Source organism: Cervus elaphus, chromosome 11, assembly GCF_910594005.1.
Source record: "Cervus elaphus chromosome 11, mCerEla1.1, whole genome shotgun sequence".
In the NCBI taxonomy this organism is placed as follows: domain Eukaryota; kingdom Metazoa; phylum Chordata; class Mammalia; order Artiodactyla; family Cervidae; genus Cervus; species Cervus elaphus.
The window spans coordinates 1196949-1224948 of NC_057825.1; the positions used below are offsets into that span (position 1 = coordinate 1196949).

Genomic DNA, 28000 nt, shown 5'->3' on the forward strand with positions numbered 1-28000 from the left:
CAGGTCAGTTTGGTCCTGACGCTAGTGGGCACTACGAGGATAGCCAGCCTCACCAGCTGGGCTACAGAGCGCCCTTACAGGTCGGTGTGGTGCCCAGCCCCCACCCAGTCATCGCTGGCCATCTGCGTCCTGGGTGTGGAACTCTCTAGGCACCAGAATTGGGGAGAGGGCAGCCTGCCCACCAGCCCCTCTTTGGCCTTAGAAGGCAGTCTGTATGCCCTCAGAGAGGACAGTACTCGGGCAACTGTGGGTGGTGGGTGCGCCAGGGCCTTGCTGACGGCTGGAGGGGCCTGCAGGGCTGAGGTCAGTGCCAGGTGGGAGCAGGGCTGCACGGGTGCCCTCAGGGCGGCTGCGCTGGCCCGCCTGCACGGGGCACGGCGCGAGTGGGGCTGGGCCTGCCCGAGGCTTCCTACCCCGAGAGCAGTCACCTGGCGGGGGGAAGGGCCCCAAGGCCTGTAGGCAGGGAGCTCGGGACCTTCCTGCCCACCCACGCGGACCTGGGCAGGGCCCTCCGGCAGGAGCAGCACACACAGACGCGCAGTAAAACAGGAGAGCTTTATGGTCCACGTGGTGCGGAAGGACAGTGAAGGACACGAGTGTTGAGGACCTCCTGCTCGGCCCGCGCATGCCCGAGCTCAGGTGCAAAGCCGGACGCCGTGCCTGGGAAGAGCCGCCCCCGCAGAGGCGCCAACACTGCCTGGCCTCGGCGCGCGGGGGTCCCGGAGTCTGGGGACGGAGGCCTGCAGCGCTGGCCGAGCTGCAGTGGGAAGCGGGGACGGCCCGCATGCAGCAGGCCAGGTGAGCGCGTGCGGCGGGCCGGGGGCGAGCAGGGGCCGGCGGGGACGCACCCCCCCTGTAAACAGCCTCACGGGCCTCCTTGGCCTGTCCCATCCCTGAGAAGCGCGGGGGGCCGGCTGCCCGCCGCCCCTCCCTGTAGGGCAGGCCCAGCCCCCAGCGCATGGGGCGCCCGCGGTCGGCGGGGCGGGGCCTAGAGCGCCTCGTAGTCGCCGCCGCCGCGGAGGGGTCCGCCAGGCGCCCCACCGCCCAGGAAGGCCTCCAGCTCGTCCAGGGCCGTCCTCTGCGGGCCCCGGGGCCGCCGCCGCCGCTCGTCCCTGCCCTTGTCGTCCGCTCGCTCCCGGCTCCTCTTATGCTTGCTCTTCTTCTTCGCCGCCTTGTCTTCTTCCTGCAGGGGCAGAGCGCGGTCAGCGCGGCGGCAGGCAGGGCTGCCCCAGGGCGCCCGGGGGCTTGGGGCACGGGTACCTCTTTGCCCTTCTTCTTCTTCTTCTTCTTCTCCTTCGCGGGGGGCCTGCCCTTCTTATCTGCAGAGGAGAGGCGGCGTTAGCACCCCGGCCCGAGGCCGGGCCCACCCTGGGCTGCCAGGCCTGGCAGGGGAGGGCAGCCTGGGTTAAGCCGGGGGTGCGCAGGTCCTGTCTGAGCCAGGGTCCCCGGGTCCCCAGCGTGAGCCAGCACCCAGCCCTTCCGCCTCTGCCCTGGGTCTGGGTGGGGCCCAGGCTGCTCCTGCAGACAGGCGTCCTTTCCTCTCCACTCCGGGGATGCGGAAGGCCCAGGGAGGCCCCAGATGAGCTTCTAGGCTCCAGCGGCCCAGAGGAGGCTAGGATGATGCCAGGACCTGGCGAGCCAGAGGCCGTGGGTCCCCCGCCAGGCCCAGAGACCAGGCCCTCTCTCTGCCGAGGGCTCGGAAGCGCTCCCGCCCACTGCCCACGCCAGCAGAGACCTCCTATGTGGCCGCATGTCAGGAGCCTGGGGAACTGGGAGTGGTCAGAGAACAGTCGGCAGGGCTGAGGACAGGGCTTCTGGCCCCGCGGTGGCCTGCCTGTGGCCCCCTCGCCCCTGCTCTGGAGCCCCGGGTTCAGGGCCAGGGCGAGGTCAGCTGGTGCCTGGCAGGAAGGGGTGGGCACACCGAGGCAGCTACCTTCCTCGCTGCTGTCCTTGCGGCCTGGCTCTTCCAGCCCCAGCCCAAAGAGGTCGGAGTCATCCTTCAGTCTGAAGGAGGGGGCCAGGGGCTTGGGGGGCGCAGGGGGCTGCACGGGGCCAGCTTCCTCATCAGTCAGGTCGGACAGGTCCTCTCGCACAGGGAACTCGCCCTGGAAAGGCAGTAGGCGGGTCAGCTGCAGAAGCCAGCCCTCCCACCTCGGCTGTCACGTGACCCCTCGCCCTGGGCCAGGGCCCCCCCGCCCAGTGAAGACAGCCTGCGTGTGGCAGCTGCGAGGCGGCAGCATTCCCCCCCCGCCCCCCCAGCCGACCCCAGAGCAGGGTCAGCCGGGCCTGGCATACACGGCACCCCATGGAGCTGCCCTGCAGGCCCCAGCTGGCTTGACCGGGCCCCCCAGCTGCCCTGGGCTTGCAGGCAGCGTGGGCGCCAGGCTGGTCCTCACCGCTCTCCGCTGAGCGTCTGAGTCGCTCTCAAAGTCTGGGTCGTCCATGACAAAGGACAGCATCTGGGCGGCAATGGGCCCCTCCGTGTCGCTCTCTGATGACGCTGGCTGGTCCGTGCCCTCCTCCAGCCCGCGAGAAGGTCCCTCCGGGCGGGCCTTGGTGCCGCCCGGCCGGCGGGGCTCTGCCTTCCGGGGAGCCGCGTCCCGGGGCGGCCCCGCAGCCCTGGTGGAGGACCTGAGGACCCCGAGGAGCATCATGGAGCCCAGGCGGCTTCCTGCCTCCCCGCCCCCCCCCCCCCCCCCCCGCCCCGGCCGTGCCCCCACAGCTCTTCCCTTCCGCCCCCACACACCGTCTGGTCTCTGGCTCAGGGCACTTCTGGGGTGCTAGCACTGCGGCTTTGGGGTGCCCTGCCCCTTCCTCTGCCTCCTCCTCGCTGGACAGAGTGATGTCCTCGCTGGGGGCGCGGCCCGTGGGTGGCAGGGGCCTGCTGGGAGGCTTATCTTCAAGGTCCACGTCGTCCTGGAAACCTGCCACCATCGGGTTCCCTGCCGGGGTCTCCCCATCGCTGCAGGGAGGGCAGGCAGCCAGAGGTCACTAGGAGGGCACACAGCGCCCGCTCTGGCCTCCAGGCTTGGGCCTTTGGGGCTGCTCCGCGCTGCGTGGATGCAGCCGCGGGGCACCGGCTGCCAGGGCAGCCTGGGGGTGGTTCTGTGGGGGCGGCCGCCACGTGTGTGAGGAGGCAGAGCTGGGGGGCGGGTCCGAAAGGGACAGGGCACTGGAAGAGTGTGCCGAGCCTCCCCTGCGCGCCCGCCCCACCACCGGGAGAAGTGCACAGCGGCTCTTTGGCCCTGGGCTCCGTGCACCAGGCCCAGCCCGCACTCTCAAGCAGCGCCATCCCAGGGTCAGGCAGGGGGCGGATGCCTGCCAAGTCGCAAGCTGGAGAGTCAGGCTGTGGCCTGAAGCCGCGCTCCCTTCCTCCTCTGCGCAACCCTGCTCTATCCCAGCGCCCAGTGTAGACGGGCGTGTGTCCCTGGAGTCCACGCCCGATAGGCCGAGGGCCAGGCTGAGGACGGCCCCCGCTGCCTCTGGGCCCTGCCCTCACCTGTCGCTGTCCAGGGGGCCCCTGGCTCCCAGTCTCTTCTCATCCTTGGCGGGGGCTGTGTCCTCCAGGAAGCTGCGGTCCAGGCTGTCTTCAGGAACGAAGTCCTCCACGTTCTGGACTTTTGCCGGGGCCTCTGTAGCTGGGGCTGGCTCTGGGGACAGCAGGCACCAGCTCGTGCTGTGATCCCCCCCGGGGCTGGACCATGAGTGGGATGGTGGGGCCGGGCTGCGGGGCTCCCTGCCCAGGACGGGGAACCCTGTCCCTCCCAGGGCCAGGGAGACACACAGGGCTTCTCCCCTCTGGAAGCTTGGGCCCGCCTCTGGGCCTCCCCGGGGGTGGGGCCTACCTGGGGGTGGGGGGGCCGACTCGGTTGCTGGCGCTGCCCCGAACAGCCGAGCGATGATGCCGCGTCGGGGAGGTGCGGCCGGCGGGGGCGGGGCCTCGGCGGGGGCAGGGGGCGCCGAGGGCGCCTGGAGGGGCGGTTGCGGAGCCGGCTGGGGCGTGCTAGGGCTGGAGCTGCCCGTGGACACTGCGCTCGGAGGCACCACGGGGGACTGGGAGCCGGAGGACGGGCTCTGTCCGTTGGTGGTCAGCGGGGACGCGTGGCCACGGCTGCGCGCCTCCATCATCTCCAGGAAGCTGCAGGAACGGGAGGTGAGAGTGCCACCTGCCCTGTGCAGGGAAACGGCCCTCCCCGCGTGAAGTCCCTGGAGCTGCTGTGCTGATGGTGACAGGGTCTCTGCCCCGGGGTCCTGGGCACCACCTTGCCCTGGCTGAGGACGCCGGCGGCTCGGAAGCCTGAGCAGGCCCTTCCTCTCGGGACCGGGCTTTCAAACAGAAGGTGTGGAGCGCAGAGCCGACGTCCTCGCCTCTAGGTGGGTGTGTGGAGACGCGGTGGGGCAGGCAGCCTACGGGGTCTTGGCAGGGGCTGGAGTGGGAGCTGCTGCGTCCTGGGGGCTGGCGGGGCATGGGCCCCACGGGGGGCTCCAGCTGCCACCTCCCCAGGGAACCTGATGCCCGAGTTCAGTTGGAGGAGACCTGGCAGGAGCTGGTCAGCCTTTGGGGCGGCGGCGCGTCCACAGCAAGGCCAGCCTGACAGGGTGGGTGAAAACACCCCCACTCCGATGACCCCTGCTGCCCCCCTCTCCGTGTCAGAACCAGTAGCTGGATCTGCCTCCAGGGAGGCCCCAAAGCCCCTCCCTGAGGCCCCTGGGGTGGGGGGGGGGGCGAGGAGACATGAGGGTCCCATCGAAGCTCAGCTGTAAGCACAGGCGGGACAGCAGCTGCCCCGCCCCCAGAACACCCGGCAGAACACAGGAAGCATGGTTGGGGGGAGTTTGGGGCCAGGCCTTCCCCGAGAAATGTGCCCACCCTGGGAGCTAGCCCTGATCCTCAGGCAGACAGGGCTGCCACGTGCCCTGGGCGCCCAGGACGTGCCCCGTCGCGGGTCAAAGGCGTGCCTGCCAGGACTGCTCCCCACAGGTCAGCCATCCCGCTGGATGCGCTTGGACAACACCTCGCCTCTGCTCTCAGGAGTCAGGAGGTTTGGGGAGGGGCTGCGGGGCTCCCTGCCCAGGGAGCTCCAGCCCCCCTGCGCCTTCCCAGGGGCAAGGAGCTATCTCCACGGGTGTCAGCTGGGAAGCTGACGTCAAATCGGGGACGGGGCCTCGGCTGGCAAACAGGGCCACCAGGCGTGCGGGGGCCTGGGGTGGACGCGGGGCCGGTCAGCGGCGCCCTGGGCTGCACACAAGGTGGCCAGCAGCTGGGCTGCTCTGGACAGAGGTGGGGGCCAGGCGGCTGGTGTCCACAGCCGCACCAGGCCTGAACCGCCTCGCCCCCGAGACAGACGGCCACTCCAGGCGCCCATCACACCCACCGAGGCAGGTCCGGCTGGAAGTGCTCGATGGGCGGGGTGGCAGAGCCCGCGAGCCCGACCTCCCATCCCAGGGAGGCTGGGGAAGAGCCGTTGTCTCGTCTGCTTCCCAGGAAGGGCTGAGGCCTGACTGCACCAAGGCCCAGGGCCTGGACCAACTCAGAGCTGACGTGACTCGGTTTTTCTGAGCAGCAGCTCCTCACGAGGACACGTCTACGCATGGCCCACTAAGCACAGAGCTGGGCTGCGGCACGGCCTGGCCCAGCGTGCACCCGCCTTCCTGCAGAGCCTGCCCGTGGGTCTGAGCGCAAGCGCGGCCCGGCCGACGCGTACATGTCATAGTTCTGGTCCTCGGTCTCCTGCTGCACGGACAGCTCCTCCAGCGTGGCGTCGATGTCCAGCTGGTTCGTCTCCAGCTGCCGCAGCAGTGTCTCCCTCTGCAAACAGGAAGCAGGAGGCTAAGCCGGGGCCGTCCCAGGGTGATCGCCCCTCAGCCTGGCGGCCCCCAATAGACAACGTCATCGCGGAGCTGGGAGCCCGCAGGGCCGCACCCAGGGACCAGTGAGATGCCTCGGTGGCTCCGTGGGGCTCCAGGGGCAGAGGTCGCAACGTGCCCGAAGCACCCGAGACAGTGCCCCATCCACACAGGTGCCCTGAGGTTCGAGAAGCTCCAACACTTGCTGAGACGCGTGCTCCGCGTCAGGACGGCTTCCGCCTTCCACGCCGCCCACCACCCCCCTTCGGTCCACGCTGGGGGTGTTTTCCTGCGACTGTGTGCATGTTGTGCTCCGACAGGAAGCTCAAGGCACCCCTCAGGGTGACGCAGATCAACCCCCAGGGTCCCCAGGGAAAGGGCAGGTGAAGGGTGAGTGCCCGCTCCTGGCCTTCACGGGCCCCGTCTCTTCAGAGGGCGAGAGGAGAGGAAAGATGGCCGCTCTCACTGGTGAGCTCTGCGCCCTTTCAGAGGAAGCGAGAGGCCTGGCGGCAGGAGCCACAGGCCTGCATCCCAGGGACGAACCGTGGGGTGATGTGGATCTGCGCTCGGTGACCAGGAGGGCTGTCACCTCCGGGGGCTCGCCTTGAAAGCCCACCACTGGTCTAAGGTCAGACCCCGAACCAGACACGTCTCAGGGGCCACTGCAGGCTGCAAAGCTGCGACCGCGACGTGTGGGGCTAGGGGGGCGGGCGGGGGCGAGCTGAGCCAGGGCACAGGAAGCCTCTGCTTTTTCTGTAAACCTAAGCGCATCCCCCAACAAAAGGGCGAGCGAGACTCCAGGGAGGGCAGCCAGCCAGGTGGTGGAAGGCGCGGGCTTCTCAGCCCCTGCAGCTGTCGGCAGAGTGCCCAGGCCCACGGCGGGGACAGCGGGGCGGCCATGGGGGCTGGTGGCTGCCGCGGGCCATGGCGCTGAGAAGCACCCGCGCGGACACATGGGGGCCCCACAGCTGGGCCTGTGGTTCCAGAACGGTCCAGCTCCCCGACCAGCCTCGGGCACCCCGACTGGTGGCTCCAAGCCCTGCCCCTGCCGGCGGCGCTCACCTGAAGCTGCAGGAAGGGGATGTTGAAGAACCTGTGCAGGTACTTGAGGCCGAAGCTGTTCTTCATGGAGGACTCGGCGTAGCGAAAGTAAGAGGATCCCGGGGGCCTGTTCGCAAAAGAGCAAAGACAGGAGAGACTGAGGCAGCTCGGGCAGGCCCTCTGGGCTGAGGATGCACCCAGGCCAAGCCGTCCTGGGGGCAGCGCCCCGGGGCGCTGGGTCGACCAGCAGGTGATGGGCCCACTGTCCCAGATGGAGACATTAGGTTCAGACAGCTTTGCTAAGCGGGGAGCCCTCCGGTGGACGCCCAGACCAGGCCACTGCAGCCGTCTGTCCCTGCAGGACCTCACTGCCCATCCCACCCATGCTCCCCAGGGCGGGGGGCAACATTCCTGCTGCACCCTGGGGCTGCTTGGTCCTGACCCCGCCCAAGTCTGTCTCCAGGAGGGCCTGGGGCCCTGCAGCTGGAGGGGTGGCCGGGGTTCGGGCAGGGGCGGTGCAGCAGGCGTGTCCAGGGGCACGGGCGCGTGGAGGGGGGAGGGGGTGTCGCGCGCACATCCAGGGGTGACAGGCGTGTGCTGGGGGGGCAGAGGTGCATCCAGGGGGCGGGTGTGTCTGGGGGCAGGCGTGGGCCCACCTGTCCAGGTGGTCGAGGACGTCGCGCACGTCACCGGGCAGGATGACGCGGTGCTCGCCCATGTCGCGGTAGTTCCCCAGCACGCACACGGGCACGTGCGTCGGCACCTTGGGCAGCTCCCGCAGGATGTAGTTGAAGGTCCTCGGGGGCACATGTGGGGAGAGGCCTGCCTGAGCCTCCACCCGAGGAGGCCGTGAGCGCCGCGCAGAGGACCCCCCGGCCCACTTCCAGACTCTGGAGTGCCAAGGCCCCCAGGTCGGCAGCTCCACGAGGCTGAGTGGCCAGGGCGCTCCCAGCCCAAGGCCGGCCCTGGAGCAGCGCTGGGCGGTCCCGGGAGTCACAGCGCCCTCGCAGGCCAGCGTCCTTACCACTGCTTGGTGATGTCAAACATCATGACCACCCCGTTGCAGTTCTTGTACACGTCCAGGAACTCGGCGTCCAGGGCCATCTCAGACTCCGCCTGCGGACAGGGAACCGAACCTCAGAGATGGGCCATGACCCACATGTGCGCACCCGCTTCCTGGAGGAGGCTGAATACGTCTTTTAAACTGAAACGACATTTGCTCTTTTTGTTTTGGGGGAAAAAAAAGCCAACGCGAGGCTAACTGGCGTGGCCACACGGAGCCTGCCCGCAGGTGAGGGTCCCCGCACTGCCTGCTGGCAGCGTCCTGCACGCAGGGCTCACAGAGGCCCCACCACAGGGACTAGTGAGCACAACTGCATCCCAGACCTGAGGACGCAGCCCCAGAGAACCTTCCAGAATCCACACCAGGGAGGCTTGTGGTGCTGGCGGCAGTGCAACATGCCCATGAAGGTCAGGGACCTGGGCCGGTGGTTACGGAACCTTCTGGCCCACTGTCAGGAGGCCGTGCGTGGCCAGGAGGATGTGAACTGAAGGCCCTCGAAGCTGGCAGAGGCCGTCATAGGTCAGGAGGCCTGCCAGTCGAGGGGGTCCTCATGGAGCCACAGGCGGCCCAGGCATGCCTGGCCACATCCGCAGGCACGCCTGTGCCTTCACAGGCCGGGGCCTCTGTGCCAGGAGTGAAGTGTGAGCTCTCCACCTGAACACCCCCCAGGTCACTGCAGCCTCAAGTGGGGCCCGGTGGGGGTCACGGACGTGAGCTGCAGCTCAGGTCAGTCTGCCAGCCCACGCGACCCCAGGCTGCACAGGAGAGCCCGCTGGGTCCCTCCAGCGCCAGCAGATGCAGTCCTCAGGAAGGCCGGGCCCGGCGGGCAGAAGGGCTGAAGCGCAGACGCCTGCTCATGACCGCCCCTGAAGTCGGGCCACGTGGAATGGACCAGCTCACCTCCTGGGGGTCGTTCTCCATCTTCAAGCCGTCGCCTCGCTTCTTGCATTTTCCTTAAGGAAAGACGGACACAGTCACGGGGTGGAAGTGCTGTGCCCGAGACGGCGTGAGCGGGGGGGCCCCTCCCTGTGCCCCCGGCCCCCAGCAGGGGCCTCACGCCGGCGGGGCAGCGGAGGTCACGGCACCCCACTGGACAGCACTGGGCGCTCGCCCCTCCCCGCAGACCCAGGAGCCGACATCATGGCGGGCACGGAGCCCGGCCTTCGGCCAGCGCGCCTGCCCAGGAGCCACTCAGAGGGAGGGAGCATAGCTGTTCTCAGCAGCAGGGTGAAGAGCCCGAAAGAGAAAAAGCAGGCTCACGACGGACGCAACTCACCTTTGTCAACTACATCCCAGACTTCAACTTTCACGATGTCGTCAGTGGCTGAAATGGGGAAACAGTAGGATCAGCACCCAGTGTCAACCTGCGGCTCAGAGACGGGCCTCCAGGGCCGCGCAGACGTTCATGGTCCCCCGGGCGCCGCCCCCAGGGCTCCTGCACGGGGCGGGTGAGCACTGGGGACGCTCCTTCCCTGGAAGGCGGGCAGCAATCTGGACGTGTGCTCAGGTGACAGGACCCCCGGGTCCTAAAAGCACCCCTGGGGCAGGCTCGCGCCCAGCCAGTGCCCCGCACCCCCAGCTGCTGCGGGAAGGCCTGGTCCCAGCGATTCCACAGCTGCTCTTTGGCAGCAGTGTCTAGGGGTCGCCAGCCTGGGGTGAGGTCTGGGGCACGCCCCCAGGCGGTCGGGGGGGCTACTCACCTCCCCAAGATCCCATGGGGAAAGGGGAGAGACACGCGTGCCACCCAGAGGAGGGACAGAGCCTTCACCCCAAGCCGAGAAGGGGCACCCTGGGGGTGGGGCCCCGGTGCAGCCGGGGTCAGGGCGGCACTGCGCCCACGTGGCTGCCCTGGACCGTGGCCTGGCGGTCGCCAGGAGGGAGTCAGCAGGCCCGCGTGTCCTGCTGTCGGCTCACAGGGCTTGGTTTTTCGATGATGAGGAATGTTTAAAATGGCTCAAAGGCCTTTTACTGTCATGACTCTTGAGCACGCAGAGCGGCTCCTCTGCTCCCCGCAGGGTCCCAGCGGTCACCGACCCCCACGAGGGGGGGGGGCTGCCATCCTGGTTATGCCTGGATGGCCGCCAGGCGTGCTCTGCCCACCAGGTGATCCTGCCAGCAAACCCCTCCCAGGACCCTGTGGGGGTGGGGCGTCACAAGGGCCGCTGAGACCTGGGCTCTGAGGACCGAGGCGCCTGTCTGCTGAGGCTAGTGCAAGCTGCGGCTGGAACCGGCCTGGCCCGGACGGTCTGCCCCCTGAGAGCCAGGGTCCAGCCCTGGCACTAATCCCCAAGTGGGCAAGTCTCCTTCAGGAGCAGGGACTTCAGGGCAACCCCAAAGCAGTGTGTGTGGCGTCCTAGGGCTGACTCCAGGCTGGCGGTGACGGGAGAGCCCCCCCTCCCCGCAGGCTGTGACCGCCCGACCCCAGGCTGGGGGTACGGGAGAGCCCCCCACTTCCCCGCAGGCCGAGCCTGCCTGACCCCAGGCTGGGGGTGACGGGAGAGCCCCCCACTTCCCCGCAGGCCGAGCCTGCTCGACCCCAGGCTGGCAGGGGGGTTACAGGAGGAGAGTGCCCCTCCTTCTGGCAGGCCGCACCCACCCGACCCCAGGCTGGGGGTCCCAGGAGAGCCCCTCGCAGCCGGCCGCGCGCCCTCACTTTTGTAGCTCCAGTGGATGCTGGTGACCTGGATCTCCTGCGTGGGGATGTACTCCTCCACGAACTTCTTGCCCTGCAGCCGATGCCACAGCGCTGTCTTGCCTGTGTTCCTGTCCCCGCGGATCACGATCTTCACTGGGAGAGCGCACAGGTCAGGCAAACAGTCAGAGCGAAAAGCAGACTCCCGTCCCCGCGCGCAAGGCAGACTCCCGCCCCCGCGCGCATGTACGCACACCACCTGCACACGCGTGCCTCTATGCCCGTGAGCAGGGAGCCCTGGGGAAAGAGGCAGCGGACACAGGCTGGAGCGCGGGCAGCCCTGCCCTCTCGCAGGTCCCCAGGGCAGCTGATGGACACCTGGGAGGCCGCACTCAGGACGGCAGCCTCTGGGGCCGGCAGGGCTGTGAGCTCACCGCCACAGACCCGCGTGTCCCATGTCTGCCCTTAACCTACTTTCCCGCAGCCCTGGCGTCTTGGGTGCAGGACGCAGGGTTCCTCATGACCACACGTGGGGTGACGGCAGGAAGCCTGGATTCTACTTTGCTGCCCAGCCGCTATTTAGGAGAGGCGTGCTCACACACACGCCCAGGACGACAGGTTGGGCTGGGGACAAGATGGGGACATGTCTACAGGGCAAGGTCCCAAGGTGCCTCAGAGGAGTGGGCTTCCTGCCGCCTGCAGAGAAGGCAGGGGCTTGGCCTAAGACTTCCAGAGAGCTGGGGAGCTCGGCAGAGCCAGTGGGTCAGGAGCTGATGGCTGTGGGTGGGCAGCTGGACCTCTGGGGAGGGACACAGGGCAGCCTGCAGGGACGTGCTCTGGAGACCACAGGCCAGGCTGGGGCAGCGTCTCTCTGGCTGGCACTGAGCACCTGGCAGGTCTGGGCCTGGGGGCACAGACGCCGTATTTCTCGCCCGGTCATTCTCTAGGGGGCTGTCTTCTAAGTTTTCAGCCGAGGGACACGAAGTCACCCGTAATGTGTTATGTTCCAGGACTGCGTGGCTGCAGGTATGTACTCTTTACCCTTCACGATACTGGTTTTGTCTTTTTAATTAATCTTGCCAGGTGTTCATCAACTTGGATCAGTCACGTGCACACAGCCTGTTTGTTTGGTTGGACGCCTCTGTTGATTCTTCTTAAAAATCCCTTGCTTCTGTTTTTCTTTTGTCACTTGCTTACCTTTATTTCCGTGAGGTTTATCCTGCTCTTTTTCCTGGGTTTTCAAGCTGTGGTCTCAGGTCGATGACCACAAGTATGTGGGACATCCGTTATCCAGGAACTACAAAGACTTCTTTCACCCGTAAGTTACTCAGAGATGTTTTCAAGTTTCCCCTCAGAGCTGTGCTTTTTGTTGTTCCTAACCAGTTCTACTCACTGTGGCCACAGACGTGGGTTTTGTGGGACACACACCCCGCTGTCTGCAGGGACTGCGGGGCTGGGGGCAGGCGCCAGCCGCCAGCCGCTCCACCAGGCCTTCGCCCGCTGGGCCGGTCGTGTGCGCTGCACCCAGTCTCGGCACCCACAGCCCCAGCCCGAGGGACCCCAGAGCTCAGCCTCCCCGTGGCCAGTGTTCACCCACTGCGCGGCTCCACACCCCGCTTCCGGCCCTTCTGTGCCACCGTGAGCGGGACGTCTCTCTTACACGTCGCACGCCGCAAGGAAATCAAATCGCAATCTCCTTTCGCTGGTCGAGTCTGCATGTTCACCTTCCCTGCCTGCTCACAGTTTGCAGTCCCTGCAGAGGCTCCCTCCCGTTTTCTGCCTTTTCATGATGGGCAAGGTTTTGTAAATTCCTCTTTTTGCCTGGTATTTACTTGGAAGATTTGCAATTTATTTCTTTTCTTAAAGTTTTGACACACACCTTTGCCACAGTAAAGTCTGAAGCTCATGTCCTCGCTTTCCACTTAAGCATCACTCACCACTGGTCAGCTCTGGGTTATGTGCTGACTGCGAGCATCCTGGCTTCTCCTGTGCTCCCCGTTAGCCGTAAGGCTTCTTCACCCATCTCTGTGCCCTGCAAGCCTCCTGCACCTCCCAAGCTCACTGTCCATCTGCCTGGAGCGCACAGCCCAGGGTTCATCTCAGTAGGAGTCTTGGCACAGCCTGGCCCCTGCAGACTGGAGGGCTGATCGGGTGTGCATTTCTAGGGCGACCGGGTCTTCCCCTCAGCGCCATCACTGCCAGCGTGTGGTCAGGCTCTCAGCCTCTGAAGGCATTCTGTTTGCTCTGTTGCTTCTACGATCTTCCTCTTCAATTTCGCTGTCCTGAGATTTCCACGATGCGTCCAGCTCTGGGGGTGTGAGAGCCCCAGCCTCAGGCTTCTTGGCGTTCCGCGTGCTCTGTGAGCCCCAGGGAACCCTGGCCTGCACTTCCCCAGTGACCGCCTCCTCTTCATCCTGCTCGCTCCTTCTGAGACCCCAATCACACATGCACAAGCCTGGCTCTCTTCAGAGCCTGCATCTCCCGGTCGAGTGCAAACTCCATCTTCAGTTGAAATATTACGCCGCGCCACCTACTGGCTGGCTTCTTGTTTTAGTGACCGTGCTTTTTCATTTCTGGAAGGTCTCTTTGGTTCTTTTTCAAACACAACTTTTCTGTTCAGGCTCTTGATATAATCTTACAACCGTCTCCTCCTTTTATATGTTTCTGGTCCCATCACTTTGTGGCAAACAGATGGGGAAACAGTGGAAACAGTGACAGACTTCATTTTTTTTGGGCTCCAAAATCACTGCAGATGGTGACTGTAGCCATGAAATTAAAAGATGCTTGCTGCTTGGAAGAAAAGCTATGACCAACCTAGACAGCATATTAAAAAGCAGAGACATTACTTTGCTGACAAAGGTCTGCTAGTCAAAGCCATGGTTTTTCCAGTAGTTACGTATGGATGTGAGAGTTGGACTATAAAGAAAGCTGAGCGCTAAAGAATTGATGCTTTTGAACTGTGGTGTTGGAGAAGACTCTTGAGAGTCCCTTGGACTGCAAGGAGATCCAACCAGACCATCCTAAAGGAGATCAGTCCTGGGTGTTCATTGGAAGGACTGATGTTGAAGCTGAAGCTCGAATACTTTGGCCACCTGATGCAAAGAACAGACTCACTGGAAAAGACCCTGATGCTGGGAAAGATTGAAGGCGGGAAGAGAAGGGGAAGACAGGATGAGATGGTTGGATGGCATCACTGACTTGATGGACATGTGTCTGAGTAAGCTCCAGGAGCTGGTGATGGACAGGGAGGCCTGGCGTGCTGCAGTCCACGGGGTCGCAAACAGTCAGACATGACTGAGTGACTGACCTGAACTGAACAAGTTTAACATATACATTTGTTTTCTATTGTGTTTTGAGAATGAAAAGTCTTAATTTTCTCACCATGTGAAATCCTTTTAAAATTTGAAATCTATTCTTCAAAAAGCTAATTAGAAGAAACTGTATAATGCTAGAAATAAACAAAAAGACCTGGTTTCATCTGGTTAAAAAAAGTAACTGATCTCTACTTCTAAGTTAAAAAGTCAAATCAATCTTAGAAACTTAGACATCCCTCAAATAAACTAAGTGATTCACTGAAAAACCTTTAAGATTCACGCAAGAAGTGACGAGACGCCCTTACCTGAGAAGCGTGTGGACGTTTTACTGAACAGAACAGCTGCATTTCTATTCTGTGCCTTTTATTCTAAGAAAAGAACAGCAGCACAGACACAGGGTCAGCTAAGGGCCCCAGAATCTCTTTTACTCCGATTCTATAGTAATTCCCTCAGACTGCCACACACTGCAAGCAAACCTTTTTTTTTTAAAAATACAAAGGAAAGCTTCCGGTTTATCCTGGATGGGAATGATGCATTCCCTCTGCAGGAGGCAGGACTGAAACCCAACGATGCCCTTTGGTGGTGCCACCGGCAGGGGTCGCTGGACAGCTGGCCACCTCCTTCCGGCAGCGCCTCCCAACACAGCTTCCAGGGTCTTCCTTCACAGAGTCCCTGGGATGGTGGATGGCGGGACGGCCACGAGGGCCTAAGGCCGCGTCACCCTCACTTCTTCGGCTTGGCCCCACGCGTCTCTCCTGACCTCACTCCGCTGTGACACGCCCTCGGCCCTTCTCCGTGAGGCCGGCTCTAACCTTCCCCTTAAAAGTCCCAATCTCAGGCCTCACCCTGCTCAATTTCTCGACCCTTCAGTTGGGTCATGTGGTTAATCCCTCACCATGTTTTGTGCCCACTGTCTGCCTTCCACTCCCCCCTAAAGTGTACGCCCCGTAACGCAGAGACTGTGGTCTGGGTTTTTCACTGATCAACGCTCGGTAAACATTTGTTAAGCAGATGAAGGCCAGGGAAGGAGAACCTGGAAAGGAAAACGCGGCAGACGTCACAGGCAGCCAAGGCTTGGGGATCTGCAAATCAGCCCTGCTGGGACGGGTCAAACAGTCTGCCAAACACAGCTGTTCATTTCTGAAAGGAAAAGCTCCCTTACCTGTGACCTACCTCCCAAAGCTTTCTTCAGTTCTAGCACTGAAATCTGACTGGCCAGGGCTCTGGCTGTCCCAACACCTAGAGGTTTTCTCGGTGAGGAATGCAGTCCCTAGCAAGGGCTCGGAATCCACAAGAGCCGTGTGTCCTCACTCCACCAAACACAGCTGGCCACCCGGGTCCACCAGGAGCAGAAAGAGCAGGCAGCTCAGGGAGCATCCTGCCACTTTACATGCGGATGGCTTCTGATCCACGATGTGGGCCCGGGTCTCACTTGTTCTGATTCAAAATGTGAGGTGTATGCTGGGACTCTGTGCCTGTGAGTCACTTCTCAGCATCACAGCAATTTACATGAAAACGACTTATCTGCCGCAGGAGAAAAATCTTCTGTAAGAGCTCTTACCTATAAAATCCTGAGTCCATAGTTATCAAACGGCTGGTGTACTTCCTTAAGTAGGATGTTTTGGAAAATAAATACTAGAAATGTTCTTTTCTACTGACTAAGAAAGGAAATAAAGAAGTCTGAGAAGTGCGTATTGGCCCACGACGGGCAGCATCAGCCTGAAACGTCACACAGGCATGGGGCTTGGTTTCTCTCAGCCGCGCTGCACTTCACTCCCTCTGCTCCACATCAGAATCTGCTGCCACGCGCCCCCCCATACCTGAAGCGGGGTCTCTTCTCTCGAAGGACTCCAGTGCCCTGACCCATCCCCCCAACCCCAACCAGGGGGCGTGTCCACCAGGGAGGACTTTTCAGAAGGTGAACATTTTCCAGGCCAGTTTCCAAAGAAGTAAGACTAAATTTTAACAAATAATACCATAACTAATAAAATTAAGCAGAGACATTACTTTGCCAATAAAGGTCCGTCTAGTCAAGGCTATGGTTTTTCCAGTGGTCATGTATGGATGTGAGAGTTGGACTATAAAGAAAGCTGAGAGCTGAAGAATTGATGCTTTTGAACTGTGGTGTTGGAGAAGACTCTTGAGAGTCCCTTGGACTGCAAGGAGATCCAACCAGTCCATCCTAAAGGAGATCAGTCCTGCGTGTTCATTGGAAGGACTGATGTTGAAGCTGAAGCTCCAATACTTTGGCCACCTGATGCAAAGAGATGACTTATTTGAAAAGACCCTGATGCTGGGAAAGGTTGAGGGCGGGAGGAGAAGAGGACAACAGAGGATGAGATGGCTGAATGGCATCACCGACTCAATGGACATGAGTTTGAGTGAACTCCGGGAGTTGGTGATGGACAGGGAGGCCTGGTGTGCTGCAGTCCATGGGGTCACAAATAGTCAGACATGACTGAGCAACTGAACTGAACTGAATAAAATTAAATAACGGGAACCAAATGTGAATTATAAAGGCATGTGAAAATGAGTTTTTAAAAAAAAATATTTATTTACTTTTGGCTGTGTCGGGTCCTAACTGTGGCGCACAGGCTATTTTTGTGGCACAGGCTTCTCTCTGGCTGTGGTTGTGGCCCGTGGGCTTAGTTGCTCCTGGGCATGTGGGATCTTAGTTCCCTGACCAGGGATCAAACCCATGTCCCCTGTATTGGAAGGTGGATACTTAATCCACTGAACCACCTGGGAAGTCCCTGAAAATGAGTATTTGATTTACTATTCTCTTCTGGGAATGTGAGAGAATTACACACAAAATTGGGTAGAATACATGCAAAACGATTCCTCTTTTAAACTCAAAGTTTTTCCAATCAGTTTCTTAATATGGCACATTGTTAATTGAAATACAGGGGTCATCACAGAGCTGGGCAGGCTCCTCTAAAAGTCGGAAATGGGGGAATGTCTGATATCTTGTAGCAATATACGGAAATACTTAAGAGGGAAACGATTTAGAAGCAGAGAACACATTAAAACAAAAACAACTTCAAATACTGCTACTGAAAAGCCAGCAAGATGGAAAAACTTTAAAGAGGTCAAGAGGGCAGTCAGCGTCTTGGAGCTAAACAATTTTACATAATTTATAGCTGAGGACTGGAAAACGATCTAGGCTTTAAGGGCATCGGGTAAATAACTCCTCCTTCCCACAGGAGAAGAGAAGTCTCTGCAGTAACAAGAGTCTGTTCCTTCTGGAGCTCTTCTAAATATATCTCTTACAAATACTTCTAATAAAAAAGGAGAGCAAGAACGAGCGGCGCAGCTGACATTCTCTCTTCAAACTGAATACCAAGTCTACAGAGAAAAACCCCGTAGGTCAAACTAGCAGGCCAGCGGAGTCCTCCGCTCCGTCCTCTTGCGGGTGGCCACACGGCTCATGGGTGGAGAGCCCGCCACCTCTTTAAGACCGAGTCACAGACCACAGACTCGCCCGCGTTATGTAAGAACCCCTCTCAGACGGGGTCACCTGGGCCAGTCAGGGAGTCGCAGACGCACCCGGAGCCGCGTGGACGAACCGCACCGTGCACACGGGACGCACGACTGTCACCCCCAGGCCAGCATTCCTGGGGAATGACCCACAGGTCAGACGGGAGAGCCGCGGGCCGAGGCGCCCGGCCCCCGGGCCTGGGGTCCTCTGGGCCCTCCTCGCCGGTCCGCATCACCTCCCGACCCCAAGGGAACGCCCCGGGGCCCCCCGCCAACCAAGCAGGCACAGGCAAGGGCTCAGCTCGCCGAAACGCAGACCGCAAGGCCCTCGGGTGCGACGAGTCCCCAAGCGCTTCCCGGGCCGGACGCTACCCAGATTCAGCGAGTCCTGGGCGGCGCGGCCGGGCCCCCACCCTCCCCACACGCCCCGCAGGCGCCCCCGCGCCGGGCCGCACTCACTGTTGTACTGCACCCCCTTGGCGAAGCGCCTCTGCAGCGCCTGGTTCATGGACTGCAGCCCGGCCGGGATGTTCCTGTCGCGGCCCGGCGCCTGCTCCGACCCCACCAGCTTCTTGAGCGCGGAGAACATCTTCCTGCTCCCACGTCCGAGCCCGGTACGGCCCGCGAGCTCAGCGGCGGCGTCGGCGCGGCGCTAGTCGCACCATGTCCCGTGTTCCGGCGGGAAGACGCCGGCCTGCAGGGCGGCTCGGGGGCTCAGCTGCGGAGGCTCCGCTCCGGCCCCCACGGCCCCCGGCGCGGCCGCTCTGTGCTCGTCAGCGCCGCCATCTTGGCGTCGGCTCAGCGGGGCGCGCAGCTACGGGGCGCCACGAGGGTCACGGAAGAGCGGCACGCGTGCGCAGAGCGCTGCGGGCCTGGGGGCGTGCGGATACGGGGCGCCGCGAGGGTCACGAGAGTGCGGCGCGCGAGGTGCGCAGCTACGGGGCGCCGCGAGAGTCACTAGAGTGCGGCGCGCGAGGTGCGGATGCGTAGGACGCTGCAGGCGAGGGGCGCGCGGGTACTGGGCACCGCGAGGGTCACGGGAGGGCGAAGCGGTGCAGGCAAAGGGCCTCGGACTCTGCAGTCCCGCTTTACGAGTTGTCCCCCGGATTTCAGCTCAGTCCGGATCCCCGTCCGCGCCCCCGCCTGGACCCCACTACTCACCCTCGCCCCTGAACCCCAGGGCCCAGATCCACACCGGACATCCCACTTCCCTGCAGACTTCCCAACGCGATGCCCCGCACCCGCGTCCCGTCGGCGCCCCGGAGTCCTGGAAAAATGTTTATTTGTGTAACCAATGCAAGCGTGGGGGCGGGGTGTGGGGCAGGGCGGCCTCCTCCTCCTCCAGTCACTTCTTCTTCTTCTTGGCCACCTTGAGCTTCTCCTCGATCAGCCGCTGACCCTGCCTCTTGATCTCGGCCCGCGAGGGCACATAACTGTGGTCCACGTCGGCGAACTGGAAGGTTTCTGCAAGGGAGGAGGGGGAGGGCAGCCGCGCCCACAGCCCCGCGTCCCCAGATCCTGGGCTGTCCTCTGGCATCCTTTCACGGCAGAGCCCATTGTACCAACGACATGTGTTTCTTACTATCTGTCTGGCGTTTAGGGTCTTGCACACCCGGGGAGAGAGACAGCCCAGGGTTCACCCAGTCCTTCCAGAGCCCACAGTCGACCGCTAATATCTACCTTATACGCCAAGCCTGAATCCCTCAGGGCCAGGTGCCAGAGAAGATAGGGACAGCCCTGAGGCCCGAAACGCGCCAGAATTATTAGACTGGGAGGATCTTAAGCTGTGTGCCCTGCCTTGCCCTTCCCCCACAGACCCCCATAGGGGCCCTGACCTAGGCCTCCCTCTGCCTGCCTACTGGCACTGGTGCCTTCCCATCACCTCCATCAATTAAAATCCCGCGGGTACAGCTGATGCAGCTTCCCCATTGCTTGCCCCCACTGTCCCTCCAGGCCACCCTGGTCAGATGCAGCAAACGCCACCCCTAGCCCCTGCCTCTGCACAGCTCAGGCCGGCCACCTGCTCCCGCCTCCCCTCCAGCTGCCGGGCCGCCTGTACCTATGACATCCTCCTCCATCTCCTCAAAGCTGATCCTGGTGTTCTGCTTCTCCTTCAGGGTGGAGGACTCCAGAGCATCCCTCACCTTGGTGTTGACCTGCAGGGCACCGGGCCGGTGAGCTTTGGGGCAGGTGGGGTGTGCAGGCACCCCCGGCCCAGGGCTACCTCCTCCGTCCCGGCCAGGATCTGCACTCGGTCAGCCAGGTACAGCAGCCTCCCTTCGCAGTACGCCAGCTTGCTGTACGTGTCCAGGGTGGTCGAGGGCGCTGCTTCCTTCTGTAGCGGGGAGGAACCAGTTTTCTCGCCCTGGCCCCTCACAGGGACCCTCTGTGCTGGGGGCTCCTCCCGGCTCCGTTGGTACCTGGCCCGTGGGCAGGGGGATGCCCATCAGGCGGATGTAGAGGTTGTCGATGCCAGTCTGGATGGTCAGCAGTAGCTTCTGACTCTTGGTCATGTTGCTGTGAGCCAGCTGCAGCCGGTCTTCCTCCTCCTTCAGCATATCTTTCATTTTCTTCTCAACAGACTTAAAGCTGTTGAGGATGAGGGTGGGAGATGGCGGACCGAGGGCACGGCAGCGGGGTCCTGAGCGAGTGCTGTGCTAATTTGGGCTCAAGAGCTAAGACGTGGGCATGGAGGGCGCCCCTGCCAGGCCCCGAGGCAGCGGGTCTGCTCAGCTCCAAGCCTGGCGCCAGCCACCAGGCTGTCGGTACGGAGAGAGGCGGGACCCCCGGGTACCTGACGGAGCTGGGCGTCTGGTGGAACTTGAGCATGGCCTCCTCTATCTCCAGCTTCTTCATCAAGGCCTCCAGCTGCGCCCGCCTCTCCTCACAGTCCTCCATCTGCAGCTCCAGGTCCTCCTCCGTGCTCTTCTGAGCCAGGAACCGGCCAGCAATGTCCTGGCAGGGCCAGTGGGGTGAGCAGCCACTGTGAGCCAGGGGGCAGCTGATTCTTCTGGCTCCCAGTGGTCAGTAATGTCAACCGTGGTGGTGTGTTGAGGGCCTGCGAGGCCCTCGGTGTGTGTTCTTGCATGCTACCCTCACGACGGGCAGAACGGGCAGACGACCCCAACAAAGAGCTGGAGAGACCACCACCAAGAGACCAAGTGGCTCTGAGTCGCTTGTCCAAGGATGGACAAGCTTATGTCAGGACCATGGACAGGAGCTCAAGGTTTACTAATAATAATCCCAGAGCGGATTAAAGTAAAAGGGGGGTTAGGTGGAGAGGCAGCTGCTGTTGGTTTGGGAAGGGGAAGGAGTTGGAGGTGGAGGCCACCCCCTCGAGGTTTAATCCTCAAATTCCCGCGGGCTCTGTGCGACCCTGGACCACAGCTCAGGTTTGCCGGCCGCGTCCCGGGAGGCCCTCCACTCTGATCTGTGGCTGCTGCTTTGTGTGTTCATTCAGGCAAAGGTGTCTGCAGAGCCTGGCTGGGCTCAGCCCGGCCTTGAGCTGGGGACAGGCCCCTCTCCCTGCCCCTCTGCCCACGTCTAGGAGTCCGTGAGTAGTACCCAGAGGTGGGAGCACTGCACAGCAGTCTTGACCTTCTCCACCAGAGCAGTCACGTTCGTCTGGTATTCGACGTCAGCCTTGGAGGCCTCTCTCTTCCTCACTGGGCGCAGCAGAGGGGAAGGACGGCCAGCGTGCAGGGAGGGCGTGGGAGCTCTGTGCGGGCTGTCAGATGCCCCTCCCACGTCCTCAGGGGAGGCCACCCAAGAGCTGGGTACCCTTCAGAGTCGCCTCTATCTTAACTGGCTCCCTCCTCGGCCAGCCCTCGAGCGGCTCCATCCAGAGGAGGACCAGAAGCAGCTGGCACAGCGGGACTTAGTGGAGCTTCTCAGGGGTGCTTGGGTCCCAGGTGGGCATTGCTGAGTGCATTTTACAGCTGAGAGGCGGGGTGCGGTGGTGGGGTTAGCCACACCTGGCTGAGAGCCCAGAGCCAGTGGCAGCACCCTGAAGCGAGTGCTGTGGCCATTGGTGTGCCCCTATGCAGGTCCCACCAGGGAGGGGTTGGGGTTTATCGGTCTCCCTCACCCTGGCCACTGCAGGTGACACCCGGCCTCATGGTGGCCGACCTCTCCTGACCTTGGCTGGGGCTGTGAGAGCTGAGCGCTTACCTTTCAGAGTTTCTGGACCCATCAGGTTGGAGGGGAAGTCCAAGTCCTGCCGGCCCTGGAGAGAGGGAGGAGGAGGCGTGGTGAGGGGAGTCCTCTGCGGGGCTGAGGAGCGCTGGGGGTCCCAGAGGGCGGTGCCCGGACGGGCCGGCTCACCCGGCGGTACTTCTCGCTGGTCTCCTTGGTGTGGATCTTGTCGATCAGCTTCTTCTGCTGGTTCAGCCGGTTCTCTCGTGCCCGGCGCTCCTCGATGAAGGTGGCCTCCCCTTGACTCATGTTCATCTGGGGACATGGGGAAGGGGCAGGGGTCTGTCCCACTAAGGCCATGTGGAGCACTAAGCCAGTGTCTTCCTGATCTGGGATGCTGCACCTGTGTCCCCTCTCCTGGCCTCTGAGCCCTCCCTTGCATTACACTCACTGCTCCGCCTGGGGCCGCTCTGCTGCCTCTGCCAGCTCCCCTTCAGCTCAGTTCAGTCCTCAGTCTGACTCTCTGCGACCCCATGGACTGCAGCACACCAGGCTTCCCTGTTCATCACCAACTCCCGGAGCTTGCTCAAACTCATGTCCGTCGAGTTGTTGATGCCATCCAACCATCTCATCCTCTGTCACCCCCTTCTCCTCCTGCCTTCAGTCTTTCCCAGCATCAGGGTCTTTTCTAGTGAGTCGGTTCTTTGCATCAGGTGGCCAAAGTATCAGAGCTTCAGCTTCAGCATCAGTCCTTTCAATGAATATTCAGGATTGATTTCCTTTAGGATTGACTGGTTTGATCTCCATGCTGTCCAGGGGACTCTCAAGAGTCTTCTCCAACACCACAGTTCAGAAGCATCAATTCTTCGGTGCTCAGTTTTCTTTATGGTCCAGCTCTCACATTCATACATGACTACTGGGAAAACCATAGCTTTGACCAGACGGACCTTTGGCACACATCCTTCTACTCTGCCATCTTGTAGACATTGCCAGCTCCCCTTAGAACTCACTAAAGTGGATTCCATGTGTCTAAACAAAAGCTCATCATCTTTCCCCAAACCGCCTCTCTCCCAGCACGTCTGGCTTTGGTGGCTAAATCTGCTGTCCTTCCGTCTACACCTGCTCACACGTCCCCGACGCTGTGCTCTCCCTTGGCCTGCACATCTAACTCCCCCTACCCCTCATCAGGGCGGCTTCTTAAAGGCCTCAAGTCCATCTTCATCACGTGGAGCCTGGCCCACGTGACTAGCATCTCGACCCTGGTCCTCCGATCTCTGCAGTCAGAGCGCACCCGTTTGGAAACATGAGTCTGGTCATTTGTCCCCTCCATCTTCTCCCAGGGCTCCAGGTTCCCCGGGGGGCCACCTGCTGCCCCCACAGGCTCCAGCCCCCATGGCTTCTTTTGGCCCTGTTATATCCCAAGACTGTGTTGCCCAATCTCCACCCCCAGAACCTGCTTGTGCACTACCCCCCCCCCCCCCCGATCAAGTCTGCACCCCAGGGCAGCCCTGCTTCGTGAAGAGGGGTACACTGGCCTTTCAGGGGCCTCAGCATAGATGGGGTGAAGGGGTGACACCTGCCCTGGCCAGGCCAAATCTCTGCCTCCTCGGTCTTCTTCCTGGATTCTGTGTCTGGTGGGACCCCATCTGCCCAGACTCATGGGGGATGAGAGAGCAGGCTGGCAGGACAGCCACTGGACTCCTCCAGTGATGGCAGGGTGTGGGCAAGGGTGTCCGGGTGGGCCCTGGGCCAGACAGGTTTGCAAGACAGCTCTGCAGGGCCCCAGCCTGGGAGCTCACCTTGACCTCATCTGTAATCATCATGGCATCCTTGGACATGACTGTCATGTCTGACAGCTCCATGCAATAGTTGGCCACGAGATTCTGCAGCTTGTCCAACTCTGTAGGGTATCCTGCCAGCTTCTGCAGTGCAAGGGCAGGGGGGGCACAGTGCCTGACAGCCCAGGAGCCGCAGGGCCCGTCCCAGGTCGGCTCCCCTGGCCCCTTCCTGATTCTCCTCTGTCCCCCAGAGTGGACCACACCTGCTCTCCATTCCTCACCCCAGACCATGTGAGCCCAGAGGACAAGTAGGGCGTGGCCTTTGGCTCCAGCCGGGCCCAAAGCAGGTTAAAGGAAGGTTTGGAGAAGGAAAACGGCCTCCTGCTGGTGGACTTTGTCCCTGCCCAGGGCCAGAACCCAGAGACACTTCCTAGGAAGTTGTGATGGGAAGTCTGGCCACCTGAGAGGTGGCCCTGGAGCCCTGGGAGGCTGACTGCTCTCTGAAGTGGACGGTGTGGGGTCAGACTCAGGACTCAGGGCCAAGGCTAACCTGACCAGCTAGTGCGGGACCGTAGGGAAGCCATTTAACCTGAGTTTTCCTGTGCGTAATAAGGTAATGCTCTTTCAAGGGGATGCTGTCAGGATGGATTGAGGCAGTAGAATGATGATTTAACACAGGGTCAGGTTCCCAAATGTCCAAGACATCTTAGCTTTTAGTATTTTGTTGTTGATTACTATGTAGACTCTCCACTGTTTTTTAAAATTTTATTTTTAAAGAATATATAGTGTCTTTAATGTCCACTTTTTTTTGGGGGGGTGCCATGCGGCATGTGGGATCTTAGTTCCCTGCCCAGGGATTGAACAGGTGCCCCTGCATTGGGGGGCTCAGAGTCTTAACCACTGGACTCCCAGAAAGTTTTTTTTTTTTTTTTTTAATGGACGTGGGAACTACCCTGGCGGTCCAGTGATTGAGACTCCAGGCGTCCACTGGAGGAGGCACGGGTTTGATCCCTAATCAAGGAGCTAAGATGGCAAATGCTGTGCCATGGAACCAACAAAAAATGCAGGTGACCACGGGAGTTATTGTTTTTAATGCGTATGTTCTAGAAAGGCAAGAAGGGACCACTGGGAGGATAGAATGCATCCAGATGACGGAGGCGTCCTGTCCTCCTCCCATCTTCCGGCCATCTGGCTTGTGGCAGGTGCCTGTGCTCTGCTCTATGGGGGCCTCGGGGGGCCTCCAGTGAAGGGGGGTTGCCTCTTAGGAGAGCTCAAGGCCCCTGGGGCGTCTCCCTGCCTCCTCGGCAGGGAGCCTGGGGGCTGGCTTGGAAGAAGTGGGCGGCAAGCCCAGGCTACTGGCCTGCGCAGAGGCGGCTGGCCCTGGGTGACGTTAGGGGACTTCCTGAGTGTGCTGCATTCGTCACTTGCACCCAAAGGTGGGCAATGAAAAACGATGGGGCAAAGTAAAAATTCTGACATAGCACATGACACACCTTTTCTGAGTAGAAAATAACAAATTCTTTCCCATCTACAAGGTGCCACTGCTCAGCTGACGCCCAAAGCAGGGCTCACTCTTTCTTGGGGTCACTCAGGCTCCAGGAGAGGTGTAAAGCTGCGGGGGGGGGGGGCGGGGGGAGGGTGCCCTGCCCTGGAGGACCCCGCCCCCACGGAGATCCCAGTCCTGCACACAGCCTGGGGCCTGAGATGCCCGCCCGTCAAACCCGGTTAGGCTCCCTGGAACCAGGCTGCGGTAGCAGGTGTTCGGATGCGGGGTGAGGGGGGCTCACCTTTTTCAGGTGGTCCAGCAGATCCATGTACAGGAAGTGGATATTTTGGCTTGTGGTGATCTTGATCGTCGTCTTTTCTATGTTGTTCTCCAGCTGACGGATGACCTGGGGTTGTGGGGTGGAGGGCTCATTGAGAGTGCCTTTCCGGACAGGCCGCCTGGGAGCCCAGAGGCTCACGGGGGCGGGGCTGGTCTCTCTTCCAAGGGGAGGAGCCTCACCTAGCCCGCCTAGTCTCACCCGCCTCTCCAGGGCCCCGCCCCTGAGGCCCCGCCCCGCGCCATTCTAGGCCCCGCCCCCACGCAGCTCCCGCCCCTCGTCCGGCACCGGAGGCCCCGTCTCTCAAGGGACCGCCCCGGAGGCTCCGCCCCCTGCTCAGCCCCGCCCCTCAGCCGCACCTGAGCCCCGCCCGCCGCCGCACCTGCCGCAGGCGCAGCTCCTCCTTGGTGGCGTCCGGCTGGCTCTTCAGGCCGGCAAGCTCCAGCTGCATACTCTCCAGCTTCCGCCCGCGCCTCCGCACCAAGTGGATCAGCACGTTGTGCACGTTCACGCGGTCGAAAACATACTTGCGCAGCTTCTCCCGCGCCACCTGCGTCGGGGAGGGCACGACCCGCTAGTGGGTGCGCGGGGGGGGGCCACGGAGCCCGTCGGGAGGAGCCTGTGGCCGCCCCACAGGGACCCTGTGGCTGGGCACTCGCTCCGCTCCCCACCGGCTCCACCTCGTAGTATAGTTGGGGGTGCACCGGCTGGGCAGGGCGGAGGGGCCGTCCCGCCGCCTACCTCCATGGTGCAGCGGCTGTTCGCCAGCCTCAGGGGCACGTCCTTCCCACAGGCCCTGGAGATGGTCCACTGGTCGTACTGCGGAGCGGCGGCGGCTGAGCCGGGGGCTCGCCCCCTCTGCGTTCACTCGGCCGCCGGCCCCTCCAGGCCCTCTCCCCGGGACCCTTCTGCGCAGCAAGACCCCAGCTCCTGGGGCTACAAGGGGCGGAGCACTGCAGGCCCCATCGGGTCATGCCCGCTCGGATGTGATGGGGTCCAGAGAGGAGGGTTCCCGTGTCCCCTAGGTGGCTGCCGCAGGGGGTAGCCTCAGAAAGGGCCCCTAATTGGGTCCAGGCCCCACCCCCTGACGTTGGTGGTGGGGTCAGCGTGGGGAAAGCAGGGGCCGGCTGTCCATCTATGTTGGGGGGAGGGGCTGTTTCAGCGCGTGCCCCCCGCCCGCAGCCATCAGGCAGCAGGAGGGGCCCCGTGTCCACCTTCTTGGCCAAAGCCCACTCCTGGGACTTGCGGCGGATGTTGCTGCGCAGGAGAGCCAGCGTGGCTTTGTTCTTGACTGTCTTCTCCTTTACCGACTGGATCTGCAGCGCCCGACATTGGTCTGTGGGCGGGGGAGGGGCAGGGCAGTGGGATGTGGGCCAAGGGCCCTGGCCTGGATTCCCGGGTGGTGCGGAGTTGGGGCATGAGCCTGCTGCCTCTAAGCCCACGCACCTTCCAGCCTGCATGGGGGCCCGCTTCTCTGTCCAGCGGTGCCCACCTGGACAGCGTTCAGGGCAGTGCTGCTGGGTGGTGGGGTGGATGGGGCAGTGGAAGCCGGGAGGGGCAGGCCTGCCGTCACTCCCAGACGCTCCTGTCCCCTCTGGCTTTGGGCCCACTATACTCACAAATCTCTCTGAAGCCCCCAGCTTCTCCAGCCCCTCCCCATGGCAGACCCTTCCCATCCATTCTCCCAGCTCTGCTTTCGGGTGAGCAGTGGCATGGCCCCTAGCCAGTTTGCCCTGGGCTGTCTCTGTGTTAGGACCAACAGTCTTGCACCTGGAGCCCCCGGTCACCCGGCGGCAGACGCACCCTGGAGCCGAGTGATGGTCTTCAGCTCCTGGATCTGCTCCTCCATCTCCGCCTCGTTGTGGATCTTCATGGCGGCCCCAGGGGTCCTCCAGGGCCCCTCTGCACCAACCGCCGTCTGTGCTGAGCCTGCCCCGCAGAACCTCAGTTCAGATTGTCCCTGGAATCCTGGCCCATTGTGACGGGGACCAAGGTTCTCAGTGCCCAGGGAACCCAGGAATTCCCGGCCCTCCCTGGTGACCCCACCCTCTGCCCCCAGGCAGCCTCAGGGTTGTTCCCCCAGACAGGAGTCTCCCTGCTGCTCTCTGCTCAGGAGTGCTGCCCTGGTCAGGGTCGCTGTCTTCTGCAGGGTGACCTGTGGTGGTTTCACACTGCACCCCCCACTGGCCCCATTGCACCATCCCCGTCCTCCCCACACCCCCACGGTCCTCCACGGAGCCTTGACAAACCGCCAACCTCTCACTGCCTACAGGGTCTCCTCACACCACCCCAAGTTCAAACCACACCCTGGGGACCCAGCTCGTGAGACCCCTAACCTCAGCCCTCACTACCCCACATCTCTTAATGACCTTCCCTGCTCGACCCCCACTTCCCCTGGCGAAGTCCTGGATCTGGTTTTAGCTCTCACTCACTCCAGAAATAAATCTGGCCTCCCGGGTGGCTCAGGTGGTAAAGAATCCACCTGCAATGCAGGAGACCCTAGTTAGATCCCTGGGTGGGGATGATGCCCTGGAGGAGGGCATGGCAACTCACTCCAGTATTCTTGCCTGGAGAATCCCATGGACAGAGGAGTCTGGTGGGCTACAGTCCCTGCGGTTGCAAAGAGTTGGACACACTGAGTGATTTTCAACAACTTCACCTGACTACAGGAGGCGCCAGTGCCCTCCCTCTGCACCCCCAGCCCAAGGCTGCCTTACAGCCACGTGGCTCAAGCCTGGGGTTCCAGGGGGTGCGCACCAGCTGGGGTACTTTTCCCAACCTGCCTGAGTTTGCCAGGGCTGCTGAAACAAAGCACCACAGACCCGGCAGCTAAAGCAACAGGAATTTATTGTCGTGCAACCTGGAGGCTGGCAGTCTGAGATCAAGGTGTC

The 28000-nt window shown here is 62.2% G+C and overlaps 2 protein-coding genes across 2 annotated transcripts; both read right to left on the bottom strand.

Moving 5' to 3' along the window:
* Positions 1-536: 536 nt before the first annotated feature.
* RABL6 (RAB, member RAS oncogene family like 6) lies at positions 537-18202 on the bottom strand. Its single transcript, XM_043916288.1, has 15 exons — positions 17834-18202; positions 10605-10739; positions 9228-9275; positions 8852-8904; positions 7913-8004; positions 7545-7685; positions 6910-7015; positions 5706-5809; positions 3846-4138; positions 3500-3650; positions 2747-2962; positions 2397-2631; positions 1934-2105; positions 1261-1319; positions 537-1183 (listed from the first exon to the last, which is right to left on the bottom strand). The coding sequence occupies exons 1-15, from the start codon at positions 17961-17963 to the stop codon at positions 989-991; spliced, it is 2130 nt and encodes a 709-aa protein (XP_043772223.1). The 5' UTR covers positions 17964-18202; the 3' UTR covers positions 537-988.
* Positions 18203-18639: 437 nt separating this feature from the next.
* On the bottom strand, positions 18640-27677 carry CCDC183 (coiled-coil domain containing 183). Its single transcript, XM_043916289.1, has 14 exons — positions 26913-27677; positions 26324-26445; positions 25851-25928; positions 25492-25659; positions 25074-25178; positions 23308-23430; positions 21698-21823; positions 21545-21599; positions 20939-21039; positions 20169-20329; positions 19795-19963; positions 19599-19709; positions 19434-19530; positions 18640-18838 (listed from the first exon to the last, which is right to left on the bottom strand). Exons 1-14 carry the CDS (start codon positions 26980-26982, stop codon positions 18720-18722), a joined length of 1605 nt encoding a protein of 534 aa, XP_043772224.1. The 5' UTR covers positions 26983-27677; the 3' UTR covers positions 18640-18719.
* Positions 27678-28000: the final 323 nt, after the last annotated feature.